Source organism: Mastomys coucha, unplaced genomic scaffold (assembly GCF_008632895.1).
Source record: "Mastomys coucha isolate ucsf_1 unplaced genomic scaffold, UCSF_Mcou_1 pScaffold12, whole genome shotgun sequence".
Lineage (NCBI taxonomy): Eukaryota > Metazoa > Chordata > Mammalia > Rodentia > Muridae > Mastomys > Mastomys coucha.
Genome location: NW_022196894.1, coordinates 49829642 through 49850311, shown reverse-complemented (window position 1 = coordinate 49850311; position 20670 = coordinate 49829642). Strand labels below are relative to the sequence as shown.

General features: G+C 38.7%; 1 protein-coding gene across 2 annotated transcripts in view; it reads left to right on the top strand.

The window, feature by feature from the left end:
• The window catches only part of Alcam (activated leukocyte cell adhesion molecule), a 196296-nt gene extending 182077 nt beyond the window's left edge, over positions 1 to 14219 (top strand). For both annotated transcript variants that reach the window (XM_031364062.1, XM_031364063.1), the window contains 2 exons: positions 11031 to 11142; positions 12622 to 14219. In XM_031364062.1, coding sequence (XP_031219922.1) covers positions 11031 to 11118 — 88 coding nt within the window. In that variant the 3' untranslated portion in view covers positions 11119 to 11142; positions 12622 to 14219. The remainder of the gene's footprint in view (positions 1 to 11030; positions 11143 to 12621) is intronic.
• The last annotated feature ends 6451 nt before the right edge of the window (positions 14220 to 20670 follow it).

Here is a 20670-nt window from a genome sequence, read left to right as displayed (position 1 = left end):
AACGTAACCACCTGACCCTGTCATGAATAACCATGGATCTGTGTGTATTTAGGAGAAACTGAAGTTATTACTATCTCACAAACTCAATTTTGACCTCTGTTGCAAGTAAGAAATGTGTGCCTGTTAGTATTTGCATTGTGTGAACTTACAGATGAAGCCCACAGAAAAAGCAAATCATTGGGGTTTTTGTTATCTTTCCCAAGGTAAGGGGAACATATCTCTCCTTGCCTTGAGCCAGGTTGTTTTCTGTAGCAGGATTAGAATGTTAATGGACACAGAGTCATGCTGTGCAGTGCAATAGGATCTTCTTGTTTTCATGGAAACTCGGGGTTTTTAATTTTCATTTTTATCCTTCAATATTCTGCATACTGTAAGGTCTGAATAGTCACTGTTAGCAAAATTGGAAAGGCTATTTACTGATTTTTTTTCTCTTCTTCTTTTTCTTCTTTTTTTTTTTTAAGCAGAGAACATAAGCATTCCTTATTTTCGTGAGGAATTTCTCAGAACAGTCTCAAAGTCTAAGGATAGCAAACGAAAAGTGGTAGCAATAAAACCCAACTGTTTATTCTCCAAGACAAGAAATTGCTGCCCCTTCTCAGCTGGGATTAGAGCTCTCTCCTCCACCTCTGGTTTTTCATTAGGTTAACCTGAGAACAGACTCATTGTGCTGACAGCTGTGACCAGAGAAGAGGGGAAAATAAGTATTATCTTGGCGATGCCCCTAATCACCTGCCCAGGAGTCAATGGTCAGTCTGCTGGCAGTGGCAATTTTCTACTGCCAAGGTGCCTGTCCTGAAACTCATAGTCCTGACACCTTTATGTGGTATTATTTAGGCACACTATAAAATATAAATCACAGAATTTAACCCTGGAGTCAGGAAGAGTTAATGCACGCCTGTTTTTGAAAACTATAAAACCTATTAAATAGTTGCAGTATAGAGTATTTTGTTTGCAATACATAAAATATAAAATCCTGGGATTATTTATTTTAACGAGACCTCATAGCATTAGGCAATATTTGTTGAACTTACATGCTCAAGAATTTTACCACTTCCCCACCCCCACTAAATTATTGCTAAAAGGAAGCCATCCATAGAGGCCAGAACAGATGACTCCTCTATCTTCTTTCCTGGAGAACTAAAAGCAAGGAAATAATCACTTAATGATATCACTGGGAAGAGCTTCTTTCCAATGTATTACATTCTTGAGAAGTTACCAAAAACAAAAAACAAAACAAACAAAAAAACGAAAAACAACTTTTGATCCTTCACAGCATGGCATTTTCAGATGAGATGTAGATTTAGACTAGTCTGCCTAGTAGACATGTGACTTTTGGCAACAACTCTGTGATCTCAAGTTGTTGGGATCTGTTCCTCACCTAGAAATTTCTCTTGAACACTCATGTTGTTCTTCACACCGGCCCTGTGTGTTGTTCTTTCCTCTGTTTATAGAGAACGATATCGCCTAGGTGCCACGGACTGGGGTTTCTTACTGGGTCCCTTGCTCCGTGGGATGATGGGTTCTGGCCAAGTGTGCACGGGATTCGGCTTTAACAAACAGACTCAACACAAGTGGTGTAAGGTCTGAGTGTATTTCTTTAAAAATGACATGAGGCTTTTACAATCATTGCAAAAGAGAGAAATGAAAAATCTGGCAGCTCAGTAGTCGAGGTACATCTGAGGCCATCTAAAACACACTGGATCTAAAACATCAGCCAGCTTCTCTGGACTGGTGCAGCACCGCCTGGGCTCAGAGCACGGGCCACATGGGCCAGGCCGGAGTCCTGGGGGACTGCGGGGGTGCCAGCCAGGAGGGTAGAGGCTTGAATCTCGAGTGCTCCATGCTGAATGCTCATATCTGAATGCTCACTCTCTCGAATCTCAACTGGTGCTGCACCCCTCCCTCCCTCCCCCTGGGCCCAGAGCGCTTGGGCCCTGGGAGCTGCTAGCCTACCTAAGTTCTAGTTCTAGTCCCAGTGCTAGTGAGTCCGACTGCTGAATGAATCCTGCCAAATCTAGAATGCTCAATGCGGTCTCTCTTTCTGTAAACTTTAATGCCCTACCCACAATGCTGGAGGCAATTAGTTAGAATGGCTTAACATTCCAAGCCAGGGTTTAATGCCCTACCCACAAGTCTGGAGGCAATTAGTTAGAATGGCTTAACATTCCAAGCCAGGGTTTAACTAGGAAGTTGGAACATTGGTGAAGGTCAGAGAGCAATGTCTGAATTTTCTCTTTCTTGTTATAAAGAAATGATATCTTGGTGGGCCCCTAGCACACCAGTACAAGGACATATCTGGGCTACCTCTGAGTTTGGGGTGCCAGGCAACAATGTGGAGGTAGGAGACTGATTTTTCCTTGAAGTTTATGCCTCAAATACCGCCGTCATGCAAAGTGTGTGTGGCACCTAGGAGAAAGGATATGGCCAGGATCTTATAGCTCAAAACTGACAGCAATGATCAATGACTTAGGGTTGCTATTGCTATGATGGAACACCATGGCCAAAGCTCCTTGAGTAGGAAGTTATTTATTCGGCCTACATTTCTAAGTCACTGTTCATCATCAAAGGAAGATGGGACTGAAACCAAAGAGGACAGGAACCTAGAAGTCGGAACTGATACAGAGGCCATGGAGGGGAACTGCTTACTGGCTTACTCTTTGACTAGTTCAGCCTGCTTTTTTATAGAACCCAAGACCCACAGCCCCGGCATTATACCACCCACAATGGGCTTTGTCCTCCCCATCAATCACTAATTAAGAAAATAGCATCAAAGACCGGCTCCAACAACATGTTCAGTGATCCAAGGAAGGGGTGTGTGGTGAGCTATAGTGTAAAGCAGGCACAGTCACACACACTTGGTGGATGATGCATGCTCCAATGGTCAAACTCCAACTATTTTACATATATACATACATACACATACTCATATTTCATGGATTGAGCAAAACTCTAACCACTATTACATACATATACATGCATACATTTGGTGGATGGAGAAAAGTTTCAATGAACAGGCTCCGACAACTTTATTTTTCCTTAACCTTTTGATAGCATTCAGAACAATGTTCTCTATGGAAGAAAATGGTTACCTCATAGCCACAAGTTACACATTCTCTAAAAACAATCACAAAAGCATACTCTTCAAAAAAAAGATTAGCAACATTACACAAAAGGAAATTACAACAAGATTATTGATTATGTATTCCTCTTTTGAAACTCATACCAAACTAAACATTTCATCTATCTTTCTCTCCACAAGTTCATCATAACTCCAGAGCAACAATTCTTTGGTCATTGCTTAACAAAGTAAAAGTGAGCCAAGTCTATAGTAGAAGTTTTTTCCTATGCTTAGTGAACAGCAGTTTGTATTTACCAAGAATTAGATTATCTTACATTTTACTTTTGAAGTCTTGTTCAGCTAGACTAATCATCTATTCTCTATGCTGTGCTCAGAATTATTTATTCTTTGTTCATAACTGTGCCTTTTCATAGTGCACACCAAAACCTGTGACCACATGCCTAGATCACAAAATCCAGGAACTCAGACCCAACCTAGAATGGAATTTTTCTCTTTGTTCATTAACTTTTCTCTCTTCCTAGTACAATTATGTGGTTGCAACACATGAAAGCTCACTGCACTCCTTCTCTAACCTATGCAACCCTTACTGTCCTACAAGGGAAGGAGCACTTTTTGCTCTTAATTCTAACTTTATTATATGTTTCTGGCAAAACAACTTCAACCATCTCCTTAAATTTTCTATCAATTATCCTAACTTCCTAAAATCATTTATATCAAATCAGGAGTTCTGTAAAATCATTAATTCATATTATTGTATGAAAATTTGTCCTCATAGTTATCCTAGAGTGGGCTATCTCCGGGAAGTTCACCTACCCACTGCAGATCCTCCTACATGGCACCCGCCACTACAGGCTTGCTTACAGCCCATCTTCCTCAATTGAGGTTTCCTTCATCCGATGACTTTATCTGTGTCAACATGGCATAAAACTAGCCAGGACACCCACGAAGCTCAAGCCTCCCTTCTCTACCTCCCAAGTTGTACTTGATGGTTTAAGCCAGAGTTTCTTTCCAGTTGCATCTTCATTTACTAAGATTCTATGATTTCAATTTTCTCTTACAACCTACATTACCGAAAACTTACTAATGAAAAAAATGTTTAATACAAGCAGTGATCATAATTTATAGTTCAATTCATTGATAAAGGACAAATGCTTTATAAGTGCTTTGTCCTTCAAATCAGTTAATACATACTTTGCTAAAGAGAGTGACTTGACGAAAATCTTATCTTTGTTAGTTGGAAATGGAGTTCTAACCCATGTAATTCTTTCAAACCTCTGGAAACTTTCCAAGATTAAAAGATACATATTTCATAAAATTCTATCTAATGAAAAAAGGGGGCACATGGGGAGTTGGGGGAAGGACTGAAGGAGCTCAAGGGGTTTGCAACCCTATAGGAAGAACAACAGTATCAACCAGCCAGACCCCCTAATCCCTGCCTAGAGCTCCCAGGGACTAAACCATCAACCAAAGAGTGACCCATGGCTCCAGCCACCTATGCAGCAGAGGATGGCCTTGCCTGGCATAAATGGCAAGGGAAGCCCTAGGTCCTGTGAAGGCTTAATACAATACAATACCCCAGTGTAGGGGAATGCTAGAGCAGTGAGGTGGGTGGGTGGGTGGGTGAAGGAGTACCCTCAGAGAAGCAGGGGGAGGGAGGATGGGATAGGGTTTTTTGGGGGGAAGAGGAAACTGAGAAGGGCAATAACATTTGAAATGTAAATAAATAAAATAACCAATTAAAAAATCTTTTAAAAAGAGGGCATGAACTTGAAAGAGAGTAAGTAGAGACATACAGGAATTTTGTAGGGAGGAAAAGAGAAAAAGGAAATGATGTAATTATATTATAAACTCAAAAATGAAATAAAAATTGTTAAAGTTATAATAAAAGACAAGAGAGAAGTTCTCAATAAAGTGCGTGCGAATCTTACCTGCTCACATGCAGCCAAGGGTGTTCTCTCCTTCCCATCTCCCCACTCCTCCCAGGCCACTAACAGCTCACCTGACAGTGGTACAGCTTAGCTGGGTTGCATAACTGTGCAGCACTGTGTATAGAGCCTAGAGTCAAAGATGCTGGAGTGACTCTTGCCTTTGCTACTTGCCAGCCCTGTGACTGCGGGTTTACTGACTTCCTTATAAAAATGAAATGTACTAAAAATAAACAGTGCCATGCATGTAAAACACTTGGCCTTGTAAGTGTTAGCAGTGACAGTGTCAGAAAGTGGCATTAAGACAAGAATGGAGAAAGTCCTTGTTAACCCTTTCTCTCTTTGCTATTCTGTATTGGCTTGTTTCCTATTCATTTATAAACTTTAAAAGGCATCATTCTCAAGCTGTCCAACACATATTCCATAAGTGCACTGTGTTATATGTAACGGACCCTTTTTCCATACTGCAAGCAACGATGGTCCTACCTCTTCTGCCTGGAGAGATGAAGGATGCAGGAACTCATCCTGAGAACTATAATTTCCCTCCAGAAAATTCATTCACCACTCTCATCTTGGCACCTCTTTCTTTTCTTTCATATTTTATGGATCACATAATTTGCAATGCATTTTTGGGCAACTGTAACAACCTATAAATTAAGCAAGATGGTGAAAATTAAAATTCTATCAACTTTGTTGTACCTGCCCCATTCCTTCGATTTTGTTCTTTTCAAGCGTAGATACTTTTTCACTTACTATTGCTTTTTTTTTTTTGCTATTTAGATTTAACATGCTCTTTTTTCTAATTATTTGAAATAAAAATAGAGAACATGATTTTAAGCTTTTGTGTTTTATACCACAGCATTTAAACCACCAGTATCACACAGAGTAATGTATCACTTATTATTTAAATATTTTGTTTGTAATTTTTATTTATTTATTTGTTTTAAATTTTTAATATTTATTTATTCATTTGTTTTAAGTATATGGATATTTTGTTTATGGCTATGTATGTGTACCATGTGTGTGCCTGGTGCTCTCACAGTTTGGAAGATGATGTGGGACTGGAGTTAACATACGGTTGTGAATTGCTATGGGTATTGGTCCTCTGCAAGAGCTGGCAATGGTCCTAACTGCCGAGCCATCACTCCAGCCCACTACTGTGCTACTTATATTCCATAAACAGCAACATGTTCTGTTTTTCTATTTATTAGGTTCAAAATATTATTTTTAAATTCCTCAGTGCATTCTTTGTAATCACATGACTAGTGGTCTATTAAATCCCAGATATTTTTCATTTAACTTTCGTTATTGTTGTTAACACTATCTGCTCCAGTAAGCATTCCATCCATGAACTACACTAGGATTTGTTTTATTCAAGTGATTCCTAAGAGCACTTGAAATAAAAGCACATTTGTGATGGATGGGTGAAGTCTCCTGGAATGATCAGGGTCAAGTGAAAAATAACCATTTAAATCATCTTAGTCCTTTATGTATCTTCAAATTTATGAAATTATATGTTGTATAATGTGAGAAAGCTGCAGGTTTCCAGTATATAGTTTTTGCCTCTTTAGGATATTTCTTATATTGACATACTTACCATCTTCACAAGTGATATTACTTTTTTGCTGTAACATTTTTTTCTTTGGTTGTCATTAAGGTAGGATCTCACTGTGTAGCACAGACTGGTCTCAGATTAGTGCACTTCTGCCTCAGCATCTCTATTACAGAGATCAAAAGCTGTGTACCACCATGCCCAGTTTCTTACAACAATGAAGAGTGTCTTTTTCAATTTACTTGGCTGTTCCTCCTTCAAGAGCTGTAGTTTGTTCAAATGGATCTAAGATGTTGGTGACATCACTTTACTCTGGTCCATCTGTTCTCAACCTGCTGGTCATGACACCTCTGGGAATCAAACAACCTTTTCACAGGGGCCACATATCAGATATTCAGTATATCAGATATTTACATTATGACTCATAACATTAGCTAAGTTACAGTTATGAAGTAGCAAGGAAAATAACTTTATGGTTGGGGTCAGCACAACATGAGGAACTGTATTAAAGAGTCACAGCATTGGAAGGTTGAGAACCACTGCTGTAATCTAAAACCCTTACCTCACTGGGGTGCATGTCTACTGACAGGAAATTCCATGAGATTTGTTTTACAGAGTCATGACATTCTCCCACTTTCAGTTATTTTGGATATACTCTCTTTTGTATAGATTTTCAAGTTTTCACTCTTTGGAATATTGAGCAATTTAAATATGTCTCAAGTTCCAAGCCAGTGAGTGGCTCAGACAGACAGACAGAGGTAGATCGTCCTTCTGTAGACACATCCAGGTTTTCCTCTAGCTTTCACATACATGCACACACACACATACACACACACACACACACACACACACACACACACATACACACATATACACACACGTATGTGGACACAGGCATGCCCATGCACATCCACAAAACTTTGCTTTTTAAGTTTTAGAATTTATACTGAACTATTTTTATAGTCATATCCTTTGTTTTCATGTATTTTTCTATCTTGGTTCTTGAGATGTTAATAAGCTCATCTGATGAATAACAATGACTTCATAATTTCTAATTTGTAGTTCTAGGCTCAAGGTGTTTGATTCAGTTTTAGAATTTTCTGGTTTCTTTATCTTTTTCTTTATAATTTTGCAAACGTTTTAATAGCACCTTTATAAGGCTTGACTGCCAATTTAATTACTTGACTCTGTATTCACCCAGTTTTCATGCAGTTACTATGATTTTTGTTCTACTAAATTTCAGTAATTTTTTACTAGTCAGTGTTTTATTCCTACTACCCACCCCTCAATAGAAAATTGAAAATTGAAGTGTTCATTTTTATGTTTTAATATTTTAACATATCTATGAGCAGAAAGATAGCCTAGTACATATTATTTCTGTATGCTCACACACACTAATTCTTTATCTAAGTGTCAGTTCAGTTATTGTGAAAGGGATATTGAATTCTATAGTGTATCTATTCACCCCTGTTAATTTTTACTTTATATTTTTATTAGGTGCATATCCTTTTAATTGGTATGACTTCTTGATGTATCAAAATTTATTATTGCAGATAAAATATGACCTACTAATGTATATTACTATGAGTTTCAGATTGTCTGGTTTTAACACAACTATACTAACCACACTATATTTTTATAAGTATGCACATTCCATTTTTTTAATCTTCAATTATTTAACTCTATGTTTAAGAAGCATCTCATATAGAGTAGAACAGAAATGGAATGGGAAGATGATATAACAATATCAACAATATCATAATCTCAAAGTATAAAGCCAATAATTTTTATAAGAGATGATGCTGAGGTACAATGTATTTTCTTGATTGCCATGTTTTCTTGGATGTATAAAAACTACAGTTATTAAAGTATATGATTAACATCTGAGAGGATATTCAGGATACACCATCTGTGTGATCACAGCACCTTCTGAAATCGTGGAGTGTGATACCATTCTAGTTCCAGTGTAGGAGTTTTAACTTCCCTTACATGCGACAGGAGCAGGATATGACAATAATGTCATAAGGGTGAGAACATGAAATTGAAACATAATGTGTTGAATTGGTCAATGCAGTAGAATAAATGGGCCTGTGCTTCACTCACAGTCCATCCATTATGTTATGCATTGTGGATAAAATATAAGTTGAACATGTACTTTATTCTCAAGGATCTTTTGTTTTATCAAAAAGAATCTAAGGAGTTTATTCACATTTGACATTTTGCATGACAGATGACTGAAGAGAAATGTCTACATTTTAGGGCAAAGGGAAGGAGAATATGCAGGGTCTTGGGATGCCTGAGAGTGTTGTTTAGGAAAGGGACAGACCACAGGTTGAATGAGCCTTGTTAAGCTTGCACCTAACCCCCACACTAGCCTGATCCCTGGTGGAAGTACTGTGATTACCCTCTCATCATCTCTATTTAGCAATAGAAAGGCATGATATTCCCTAGGAAAAACTGCAGGGTGGAGCCAGTACAGGTTGTTTTGTTTTATTTTTTTAATACAGTGCTAGCATTTAAAGAAAAGGGGGGGGTTGGATAAGCACAGAATAAATACATCAATAAATAATTAATAGAAAAATTAGAGAAAGAAGACAGATAACTAGATAACAGAACCACTACATCTAATAAACAAGAAGGGTAAAATATCAATGAGTGTTGTATTAAATGTCCAGAAATCAAATGAAGAGAGCCACATGAGAGTACAAGAGCCGTAGCAGACCCTCACGAGCAGTCTCAATTGTGTGTCTGAAGGCCGAGAAGAACTAAACAGCAAACAGCCTATACTGGTTGAATCCACATTTTTATCAGATGCCTATACTACTACTTTTACCCATGACTACTGTGGTTCTGCACTCTGCCTCACCAGTGGTGTGTGGGAACTCAACTCAGGCAGGCAAAATGCAGAACACTAGACTGTATTTACCCTACACTGCCATCGGGTGGTGGATGAACTTGCGGAAGTACCACTGGGGGGTAGGGAGGGCAAGGAACTCAGTCCAGATGAGAAACAAGATAGGTTGAGGACAAAGAGTCAGGGATTCCCAAACTCCTGGACATCCAGACACCACTGGAAATCACAGGGAGTTGGGAATTGATGGGGCCCGCAGGCTGAGGAAATGAGCCCTGGCCGAGGGGAGGGGGAACTCCCGCTTAGCTCAGGGGGTGAAGGTCCAGGAATGTGGATGGACCTTGTGCAAGAGACTTAGGTGGTATAGCTCTGTAGAAGGCTTCCTCCAGGCTCCCAACTGTGATTCCCCGTGAATAGTCCTGGCTTTTCCATACAGTTTATTCACTGTCTGTCGTGGAAAATAGTTGCATACAACTTCCTCAGATGCATCAGAGATTAAATACCTATTGCAGGAAGGAATGTCTAGGAAGGGAAGCTCATTGGCTAAACCCTCAGGGCCTAGCTAGATAACTGATTAACATGGAGAACTCTGTTCTCTGTTATGTGACCATAGGTCATGTTATTAGGTGGAGAGTTGTGGCCACATGTTTCAGGCCAGGAATCTGGTCAGGAGTAGTGAAACTCATACTGTCCTCAGAGGGGTGCAGGAGTTTCTGAACCCACCCAAACTCACCAAGTTTCCTGGCATAGTCCACTATCCCCACAGACTTCTTTTATCACAAACTATGAGTGATACAGACTTAAAGTTGACTTTCACTAAAAAGTCAAATGAATAACCAATGAATAGTTATGCTAGGAGACTGTTGGTCAATAAATTCCATGAACAGCTAAAACTATCCTGTGGAAACTGAGTTAGGGTTACTTTGGGGAGGAAGTAGTGGCTGAGAGAATGTAAAGGTCTTTCATTGCTTTAGTTCTTGGGGTCAATATTATGTACATTTATGTAGATAATTTTTCAAACTTCACAAAATTTTCCTCAGCTCCTTTAGGTTGGGTGGATATCATTGTTCAATACATCACTTTTCCAAGGATTCACAGAGGTACTGAAAACTCTGAGAAATCATCCAAACTCACCCCCCTTATATCTATAATTTATATTCGTCAGATTTGGAGGAGGCATGGAAGATTTTGAGATAAACAAGAAAAGCAGCAAAAAAAAATTATTTTGGGCCTATAGTTACAGTTTTCATCCATCATTAGCTTCATTCATTGCTTCAGGCCTGTTGAAATTCATGGCAATGCATGTCTATTGAGATAATGAAGAGCCATCAAAAAAAATTTTTTATACCAAGAATAAAAATCTTATTAGAAATAATAACAATTACTTCTCTGGTAGCATGAAAAAAATTATACCAGAGTGCAACAAAGTTGTACAATCTGGTTTTAAGATTAGTTAATACTATTCAACTTAAAGACACATTTATTTTTTTCTTTCCACTGTGTTGCTCTCAGCCGATCTTTACGGATCTGTAATTTCCCATCCTAACCCTTCTGAAATATTTTCAAACTAGAACACTATTTTTATTTGCATGACTATGTGATACTTATTTCTTTCTCTTGCAGAACTGCATCAAAACATGTAAACAAGGACCTTGGTAATATGGAGGAGAATAAAAAGCTAGAAGAAAACAATCACAAAACAGAAGCCTAAGAGAGGAGTGGATTGGATGTCCTGGTAAGTGTATTTGGGGCCTTGTTTGTAGAAGTTTCTCCTAAGAAGTGGGGAAGCCCCATTGGGATGAAACCCTAGCTTGATCTGCAGATACTTCTTAATTACAGCTCCTGGATGGGCTCCTCCTAGTCTCCTTAACCTACTCAACATAATTATTTTCCATTGAATAATAAAACCCACTTTTGAGATTCTTAACATCTCATTTGCATTTTGTTTTTTAATGCCAAAAATTTTTACTGCATACAAAGAAGCCTTATTTCCTAAGTTGGTATTTGGGTTCAGTAAGCACAAACTCTAAATTTATTTTTTAAACCCATTAGAATAAATTTTAATATATAAATACTTTAAGGATATGGCATAATTTTGAGTATATTTATACAGCCATCCCAAGTCATTTTAATGAAAAGGCTGACAAGCTAGTATAGATGCACACACACACACACACACACAGTCTATCTTTTTGAGAGTACATGTATATTATGTTAGTGTATATATGCATACCTACATGTGCACATATGTGTGCGTAATATATGTGTCAGTGCTATGAAAGTTGCATATATTCATATTTATTAGCTGTATCTGTATGATTAAGGCAGCCTCAGAAATGGCTCTATGTTATTAACAAATATAACTTAACCATTCTTCTTGTGTGCCCCTTGACACCAACAAAGACATCCTTTGGATTAATTAGCCTGTGTGTCATGGAGGTAACTGCTACTACTAACAACATGTAAAAAGCCCAATTTCTGTGAACTTTAGGTTTAATATAAATTAACCACATTAGAATCTGAATGATCGTTTGGGTTAATTTCATACCAAAGATGGAGGACATGGGAAAGAATTGCATTTGGAAGGCTGTACCTAGGAGAGAAATGTAGGATAATTGAAGATCAATTTATAAACTCTGACAGCTGGACTCTCAGAAAGATTGAGGAATCAGAGTGGAGTTCATTCTACTGTTCTCCTCACTGAGACCCAAGTACCTAGTAACAATTTCATGCTTCCTTCTCCACCACTTTACTCTCTTTTCCTCAATTCCTTGTAAACAATCTATTGATTCTCAACTGTTTACCTCAAAATTAGGTTAAGTTCCATCTCAGCGTAAAACTGAAGACAAGTCCCCAAATTAGACTGTGATTTATAGGGTTGGATGAATTTTAAACTTGAAGAGAAATGTAATGAAATGTCATGAAATATCTTTATAGCCCTCTATCTTTATATGAATTAACCATGTCTTACAAAAGAAGGGAGGGGGCAAGGGATGGCAGGAAGAAGGAAGAAATGAAGGAGTAATGAATTCCAAACTATATTGTAAAATGAACAGGGCTGTGTTTATAGGTGGACCCAGGACATGGTATTTCTTTAAACAATTCCTTTCATGATGTAATTATTGTCACTTTTAGTACAAAGGATCTGTTGTTGATGAAAAAACGATTGTTATGATAACTGACTTATCTACTTTATGTCTTTTCATCATTTCAGAGAAAAAAATATAAACAAATTGAAGCATGAACGTGGATTGTATTTAAGACATATACAAAGACAATGACAGCAATTCATGGTTCAAGTATTAAGCAGTTCATTCTACTAAGCTATCACAGGATCTTAGAGAATTATCTCAAGTAAAACAATGAAATAAAGTTATAAAATAAAATTACAAGATTTGGCAGCCATGATAATAGGTCATATGTTGTATTTCGTTTGATTTTTTTTTTCTGTAAATGTCTGCACTAAGGATTTCTTTCAGTTTGCCTTTTATGTAAATTTTTTACGTAGCTATTTTTATACACTGTAAGCTTTGTTCTGGGAGTGGCTGTTAATTGGATGTATAATGTAATGTTTTATTTCAATTGTTTATATGGATAGTCTAAGCAGGTACAGTTCTGATTCTGATTGCTATCAATAACGCCCCATACTTTCTTGTGAGGACCTGAAACCCAAAGGTGGCAGTTGTGAGATTGGGACATATGTCTTGCCCAATCAGAAGCTGTTTTTTTATCCGGAGAGTCATGCGCACCATAGGATATGATGGTCCTTGTGCTGCCAGCAGGCTCCCCGAAGCGAGTCACAAACACATACAGCAACACCACAGGAGAACGGTACTCCCAAACTGACAATTTTGTCTTCTCTGATATACACAGAGTTTGTATCACATTTACTTAACAACACTTGCTAGGAAAATACATTCTGTTTAAAAAAAAAAAATTAGAAAAAAAATAAGGAAAAATTATCAGAGAACGTGTCAGAGAAACTTGGAAAAAAAATCACAGCTCGCATCCCCATAGTCACAGATCACGATGTAAATCACTGTAATTAAAATTGGTGTTAAATCCTTTGGGTTATCCACTGCCTTAAAATGACGCTTATTTCCTTAAAAAGATAAAATAAAATAAGAGATATCAGTCAGAATTGCAGATTTTTAACAGTGGTCATTATTGAAGCTGTGTTATTTTCCACAGAATATAGAATATATATTTTTTTCGTGTGTGTTTTTGTTAACTACGCTACAGATATTGAATGCACCTTGAGATAATTTAGTGTTTTTAACTGGTACATAATTTATCAAGCAGTACATGAAAGTGTAATAATAAAATGTCTATGTATCTTTAGTTACATTCAGATTTGTAACTTTATAAACATGTTTTCTGCCTGAGGTACTTTTTAAGGAGGTAGTGTACATGGGACCTTTTTGAAGTAGACTGGGTAAGGGCCAGTAGCGACTTGAGACTAGACTTTAAACTTTGCTCTTTCAGGTGGAGGCTTCGTTTCTGGGATCATACTGCACCGCCATTTTGTCCCAGATTTATGTGTCTAACTTTAACTAAGAAAAGTATGATTATTAGATTTCCAGGTATAGAACTGCGTTCTTTGAGAGGGAAGGAAGTATGGTCTTTCCTTTAGACTCCAACAATAGAACTATTTTGAAGGCAATGAGAAACTAATCAAAGATTAATCTCTGTTGGAGGTTGGGGATAATGTTTCACCACTTCTGGGTACTGAGAAATATGTGTTGTTGTACATTTGTAACCATTTGATATCTGAGCAGTAGTGTCTCAGATTAATAAAAGCTTCCTATAGTACATTGGTATGGATTAAATACATAAGATATTCTATTAGATTCCATGCTGTATAAAATATGGGGGGAGGGGAGAAAACATGTTATTTTGCCTCTAAACTTTGATTTATTGAAGTTTTATTTGGCAAGAAATAAGAAATTGAATCTTAATCAATATTTAAACCAAAGGGAAAAGGGAAAACCAAAACCAAACCAAAGTTCTTTGTTTTGCCTGGTTACGACGTTCAGTTTATCTCTGTAAATATTATGATTTTTTTGTTTTGTTTTCTCTTTAGAATTTTGTTAAAGAAATTCTAAAAGTTTTAAACACCTGCTTTCCACAATAAGCCATGAACACTACAGTGAGATTAGTTCCCTATTAATACTTCATTTTTTGTTTTTTCTTTCCTCCTTTCTTCTCTTTCTCGCTCTCTCTCTCTCTTTCTGCCTCTCTTTCTCTCTCTCTCTTTCTTTCTCTCTCTGTCTCTCTCTATCTCTGTCTCTGTCTCTCTGTCTCTCTCTCTGTCTCTCCATCTCTCTCTGTCTCTGTCTCTCTCTCTCTGCCTCTGTCTGTGTCTCTCTCTCTGCCTCTCTCTCTCTCTCTCTCTCTCTCTCTCTCTCTCTCTCTCTCTCTCTCTCTCTCTCTCTCTCTCTCTCTCTCTCTCTCTCTCTCTCTCTCTCTCTTTGGTGTGGGAGATCAAAGTTTTAAAGTCTTATTCCTAAGATGAGTTTGCAGGGCATCAGGAGAGCGAGGAGAACGTTTCCTCCTGGTCCTACCGGTAAGGCATCCACTTACAATGGTAACTGAGTCCACAACCAGCTGTTAGAACCTAGACAGCAGCATGACTGGCTCAGAGTCTTCACCACGAGCAGATGTTTACAAGAGAGGAAGAGATGGCTTGCCACTACGGCTGCATCAGCGTCGTCTGCGCCTGCATACGGAGGAAGCTCACTCACTCAAGAGCACCTCCATGTACCACGTCACACTGGAAGGAAGCTAATTCTCAGCCTGCAGCTTCTGGACTGTCTTCTCTCCGGTAGCACTTGTTGGCAACTAGATACAGGTTTCTAACCGGTTCACGGTTCACCCCCTATATGTAATTATAGGAATTGTATGTGGAAATGGATTAACATACCCCTTTATGCCTAAAAAAATAAAAAATAAAAAAAAATATGTCTTCACATATCTCTCATAGCTGTCTGCCTCTTGTCTGCAATAGGATGTTCATGTACAAAAAGTGATTTTCTTTAATAAAAGGTGGAAATGTTGATGCGATTGTCCATCCCTCTGGAAATAGAATATAAAAGAGTGAAACTAGCCGTCCTTCTCCCTGTCCCGTCGGGTGGTGTCTTGAGTTTTTACCCAGGAGCTTCTAGAGATGCCTGTCTTCACGCTTAGGGTTACGGTGCCATTTTACTACCCTTCTCTGTGGAGTAAGAGGATACTTGCCTTTCATTTTTTACCTCACCGTAGATCACCATTTCAAATTATTTACGCATGATCTTTCACAGAAATGTGCTGTCTTTCAAATAAAAGAAGCTAGCTTATATACATCAGAGGTGAACATTAAGGTTTGGGGACTAATTAGTCAGCTGGCCATGGTGGCTCAAGAATGTACTCCGAGCATTTGGGAGGCTAAGGCAGGTGCATGAGGAGTTCCGTACTAGGCTATGCTACATCATGGGTTCCTAGCCAGCCTGCACTACAGAGTAAAACCGTATCATCGCAAAAAGAAAAAAAGTTAAGCTGGGTGGTGGTGACACACGCCTTTAATCCCAGCACTTGGGAGGTAGAGGCAGGCAGATTTCTGAGTTCGAGGCCAGCCTGGTCTATAGAGTGAATTCCAGGACAGCCAGGGCTACACAGAGAAACCCTATCTTGAAAAAACAAAACAAAACAAAAACAAAAAAAAAAAAAAAAAAAAAAAAAAAAAAAAAAAAAAAAAAAAAAAAAAAAAAAAAAAAACAAAAAAAAACAAAAAAAAGTTAAACAAAAAAAGTTTCGACCCTATTCTTTCAGGCCATTCATTAATCCTCAACAATCATGGATCATATTACACATCTCACTTCCCAGCTGGAACCTCAGGGTCAAGCTTCATAGCTCCCAGGAGCACATTTCTGCAAAACTGATGCCTGATGGTCTAGGCTACTATAGATCTCAGGGTTTCTGGAAACACAGTCCTTCAAGTGAATGAAACGAGAAAGATAGTGATTGACACATCAGTTGATAGGACCAAAAAGATTCCATATTGTCAGTATCATGTAATTCTTCACATGTCTATAAGAGAAATGTACTGGAATCCTTTTTCTTTCTCTTTTATATTGTAGGATAATATTTCTCCCTTCCCTTTTTCCCTATATATATCCCTCTGTACTCTCCTTCAAACTCATGGCCTCTTCTTTTTCACTAATCATTATCATATGCATATATGAATATTTACATATATATTCTTAAATATAACTGGTTCAGTTTGTATAATGCTCTTCTCTGTAGAAAACTATCTCTTCAGCTCCCCATTCAACAGTGCATTTTTTCTTTCTTTCTTTTTTTTTTTTTCTGGTTTTCCAAGACAGGGTTTCTCTGTGTAGCCCTGGCTGTCCTGGAACTCACTCTGTAGACCAGGCTGGCCTCAGACTCAGAAATCTGCCTGCCTCTGCCTCCCAAGTGCTGGGATTAAAGGTGTGTGCCACCACTGCCTGGTTTCAACAGTGCATTTTAAGCACACACATTGCTGTCCTATTTAAGTAACTGTAAGACAGGCATGAAGTAGATGCATTATTTCATTATTTATTGGCTTTTTCTCTCACTATCATAATAGATACGACACCATGCTAAGCCCACAAATGGAGGGAAACTGAATAAGTTTGCTTACAGTCGTAAATGAGTTGGGGGCAGGGTTGACCCACTGCTTATGGCCAAGATTCCAAAACACAGATTGTGCCCATCAAACATTCACTATCTCTCTTAGGAACTTATACATCCCTCAGTACTTCTGAAGACCCCCAAAAGGACAGAGTAACATTTAATGCCTAATGTTTCCTCTATTAAATATCAGATGGCCATTGAAAGTAAGACAATAAATAAGAACTATGCCATTTTCTTCAGAAAGCATCGATTTTTATGTAAAAGATAGTAGCTTAGACATCCCAGTCTAAGGATCTTATACTAATGGTGTGTTTACTTTTGAAGTGAGTGCAATGTACTTGGCATTATGCACAGCCCACTTTTGCAGAAGAACGCAATTCATTTAAGAGTAGGATGGCTGTCTTATGTGAGCATCTTTATGCAAACTATTCCTAAAAATGCACTTTATTAGGGAAACATGAAGGCAGAAACCTGGAGCTCATTTTCCCTTCGTTCTCTGTCTTTACCAATTCATCATCCTCGTTCAAATCCAATTCATTTTCCACCAAATTGCCTTCCTCATTTTTCCTTATAAATGCCTTTTACATGTGAAAATATTCTTTAGAAAATGAATGGATGGGCCCAGAACTTCAAAAGCACGTCTCGCGCTCAGGTTATTAGTCTTGTCTCGTTTTGTTAGCTCTCTCTTGGGTAGGTTTTCCTTTGCAACAGAAGGTCAGCAGAATGAGAAAATGGCTTCAATTATCTATATAGATGCATGAGTATGTATGTAAACACATGGAGAGAAGAGAAGGAGAAAGGAGAGGGGAGAAGAAACATTTTAATAATATTGTATGGATGAGAAAACAGGATTTGATTATCAAAAAAAAGGACTTTTATTCAAATGATTATAACATAGGAATCAGAAAAGGAGTAGAGATAAACATACTTCTTTTTTAAAATAAATTCATTTATTTTATGTGTGTGAGTACACAGTGGGTGTCTTCAGACACCAGAAGAGGGCATGGGATCCCATTACTGATGGTTTTAAGCCACCATATGGTTGCTGGGAACTGAACTCAGGACCTCTGGGAAAGCAGTCAGTGCTCTTAACTGCTGAACCATCTCCCTAGCCCATCATAATTCTTTAATGGTTGGCATTCCACAATGGTTCAAGGCCACTTGAAGGCCAGCAGTTGCAATTAAATATACTTAAATAAACATAAGTGTGTAAGCTCTATAATACTGGTAAGCATTGAGGCCTCAGAATAAAGTGCTACAGTCTTTAAAATTCTTATACTCTAGACAGCAGGTGTTATGGTGTCCTGAAAGCAAAACTTCTGATAAAAGTATGCCTTTCCTGGTTCTTCCCTCTTGCGCTGATGGTCTTTGTCCACTGTCAACTTTAAGATAGTCTTTTATGGGGAAAAAGGCATCATTTATTGCTTCTGATTTCAGGGGAAATAGCTATTATTTTGAACATTTTGGATTCGCTTACAGTAATACTCTCCCTCCCACTTTTCTTGTCCTGGGGCCCTTGTTTTCATATTTAATCATTATATACACAACATTTACAAAATGATGGGCTTTTCTTCACATTTACAACAGCTTCAGGTAAACAATAAATTCACCTTCCCACATGCTCCTGCTTGGTGAGTCTCTTTTTGAAAAAGTTAACTTAAAAGTTTCCCACAGTGGCTTTGCTACTCTTCCATTCATTTGGGTTTGATGTTTCTTCAATAAACTGACTATAGTATCAAATACATATTCCAAAATTGTCACCACCACAGTATTATATTCTTGTTGTCTTACAGACAACAAGGTTCCTGAAACACAGAATGTGTGACACTTATTTTAATCCCTTCAGAGTGCTTGTCCAGTGTCTTCTAACACCCAGATGGAGACTATATGTGGCTTCCGTGCCATTACAGCAGACCATTCCTATTAAAAGCAGGGCACAGATGTGTACTGTGTTGAGGCAGGATATCTGCTTTTCAATTCATAGAGCTTCACTCTTCAACAAAGAATTACTGGGACTAAGGAATGCTCAGATCAGAAGAAATGGTCTTTCCCAGAGATGAGCCCTTTAATTGATTATCCAATACCAAATGATCAGCCCCAAAATCATATACATGCAAACTGAGCAGGTTGAATTTCTTTATTTGTGTATGTGTATGTGTGTGTGTGATTTTATGTGTGTGATTTTGCTTGTGTGTGTGTGTGTGTGTGTGTGTGTGTATAACACATACAAAAAGGGTCATGATTTCTGGGAGCAATAGGAGAAGCATGGGAGGGTTTAGTGGGAGAAATGGGAAGGGATAAATGACATAATCATCTTTTAACTTTAATTTTTTACTTTAAAAATGTTGTTGATTCTTTGTGATTTCACAAGATGCATCCTGATCCCATTCATGTTGAGGTGGGCCAACTCCAAGTCCTGGATGATGGAAGGGCACTGAGTTGATCAGCCCAGTAGCTCTTTTGTACCTACACCATCAGGGAGAGCTCTCCTGTACTGTTCCATGTAGCTTATCCAGTGTCACAACCACCAAGGGGCAGGAGCAGCACTCCTGCTCTCAAATACTCAAGGCCTTCACTTTGCCACTAGGGACAGCCCTACTGTGTTGCCCAGATGAGGTGCAAGGACCATTTTACTGAGTGCTACAGCCAGTGAAAGGCAGAGCTAGCTCTCCTGCTCTAATGACCTTAGGGACAGCTCACCTGCCTTCCCCAGTCAGTGAGGGGTATTGAAGGGCATCTTCCCCTTGCCCATGGCACACCACAGTATAAGAGGAGTGGGGCCAGCTCTCTCTCCCATGCTCTTAGGGCCAGCTCCCCAACTTTCCTGCTGTCAGGATCAGCTCTATCATGCTGCCCAAGATAGGGACAAGGCCAGTTTTCTAGATTATGGTGGCCAGCTCAACACAATGTCTGAGGCAACAGTCCAGGCCAAGGTTATCCACATGGCCTTTGGTGGTAACACAGGTTTGGGTCATCAACCTAGAGCCCAGCTGACATAATTCCATGGACCTAGACATGGCCCTCAGCAGAAACACGGGCCTGGATGTCCATGTGGCCTCATGTGGTAGTTCAGGCCATTCAGATCAACATTACTTCCTAGGTAGCACAGTCCTCAGATAGCCACTTGGTCTCTGGTGGCAGGCCAGACCACAGATCTTCATTTGGCCCTTGGTAGTAATTTGGGCCACAGATATCTATACAGACCCCAGATGCAACAAAACCAAGGTCCTAGAAATGGTTCTTGGTGGCAGCCCAAACCAGGACCTCCCTATGACCTCCTCACATCTGCCTGTACCTCACTACTATTGAGTCTCCAGCTCTACCTTTTCCACAGTGTATGGACCCCTCTGTTTCTCTTTCTCTTCCATCACTCCAACTTGTACTTCATCTTCCACATCTCTTCATCATACATTCATCCATTCATCATAGTGGTACCTGCAGCAGGTGCTTCAGTGTCTTTCTTCCTGCCTGCCTACTTGGGTTGGTATGGCAAGGGTGGGTGCTTGAGTATCTTTCTTCCAGCTGCCGTCTTTTTTTTTTTATTATTAGATATTTTCTTTATTTACATGTAAATGTCTCCATTCCCAGTTTCCCCTCCAAAAAACAAAGA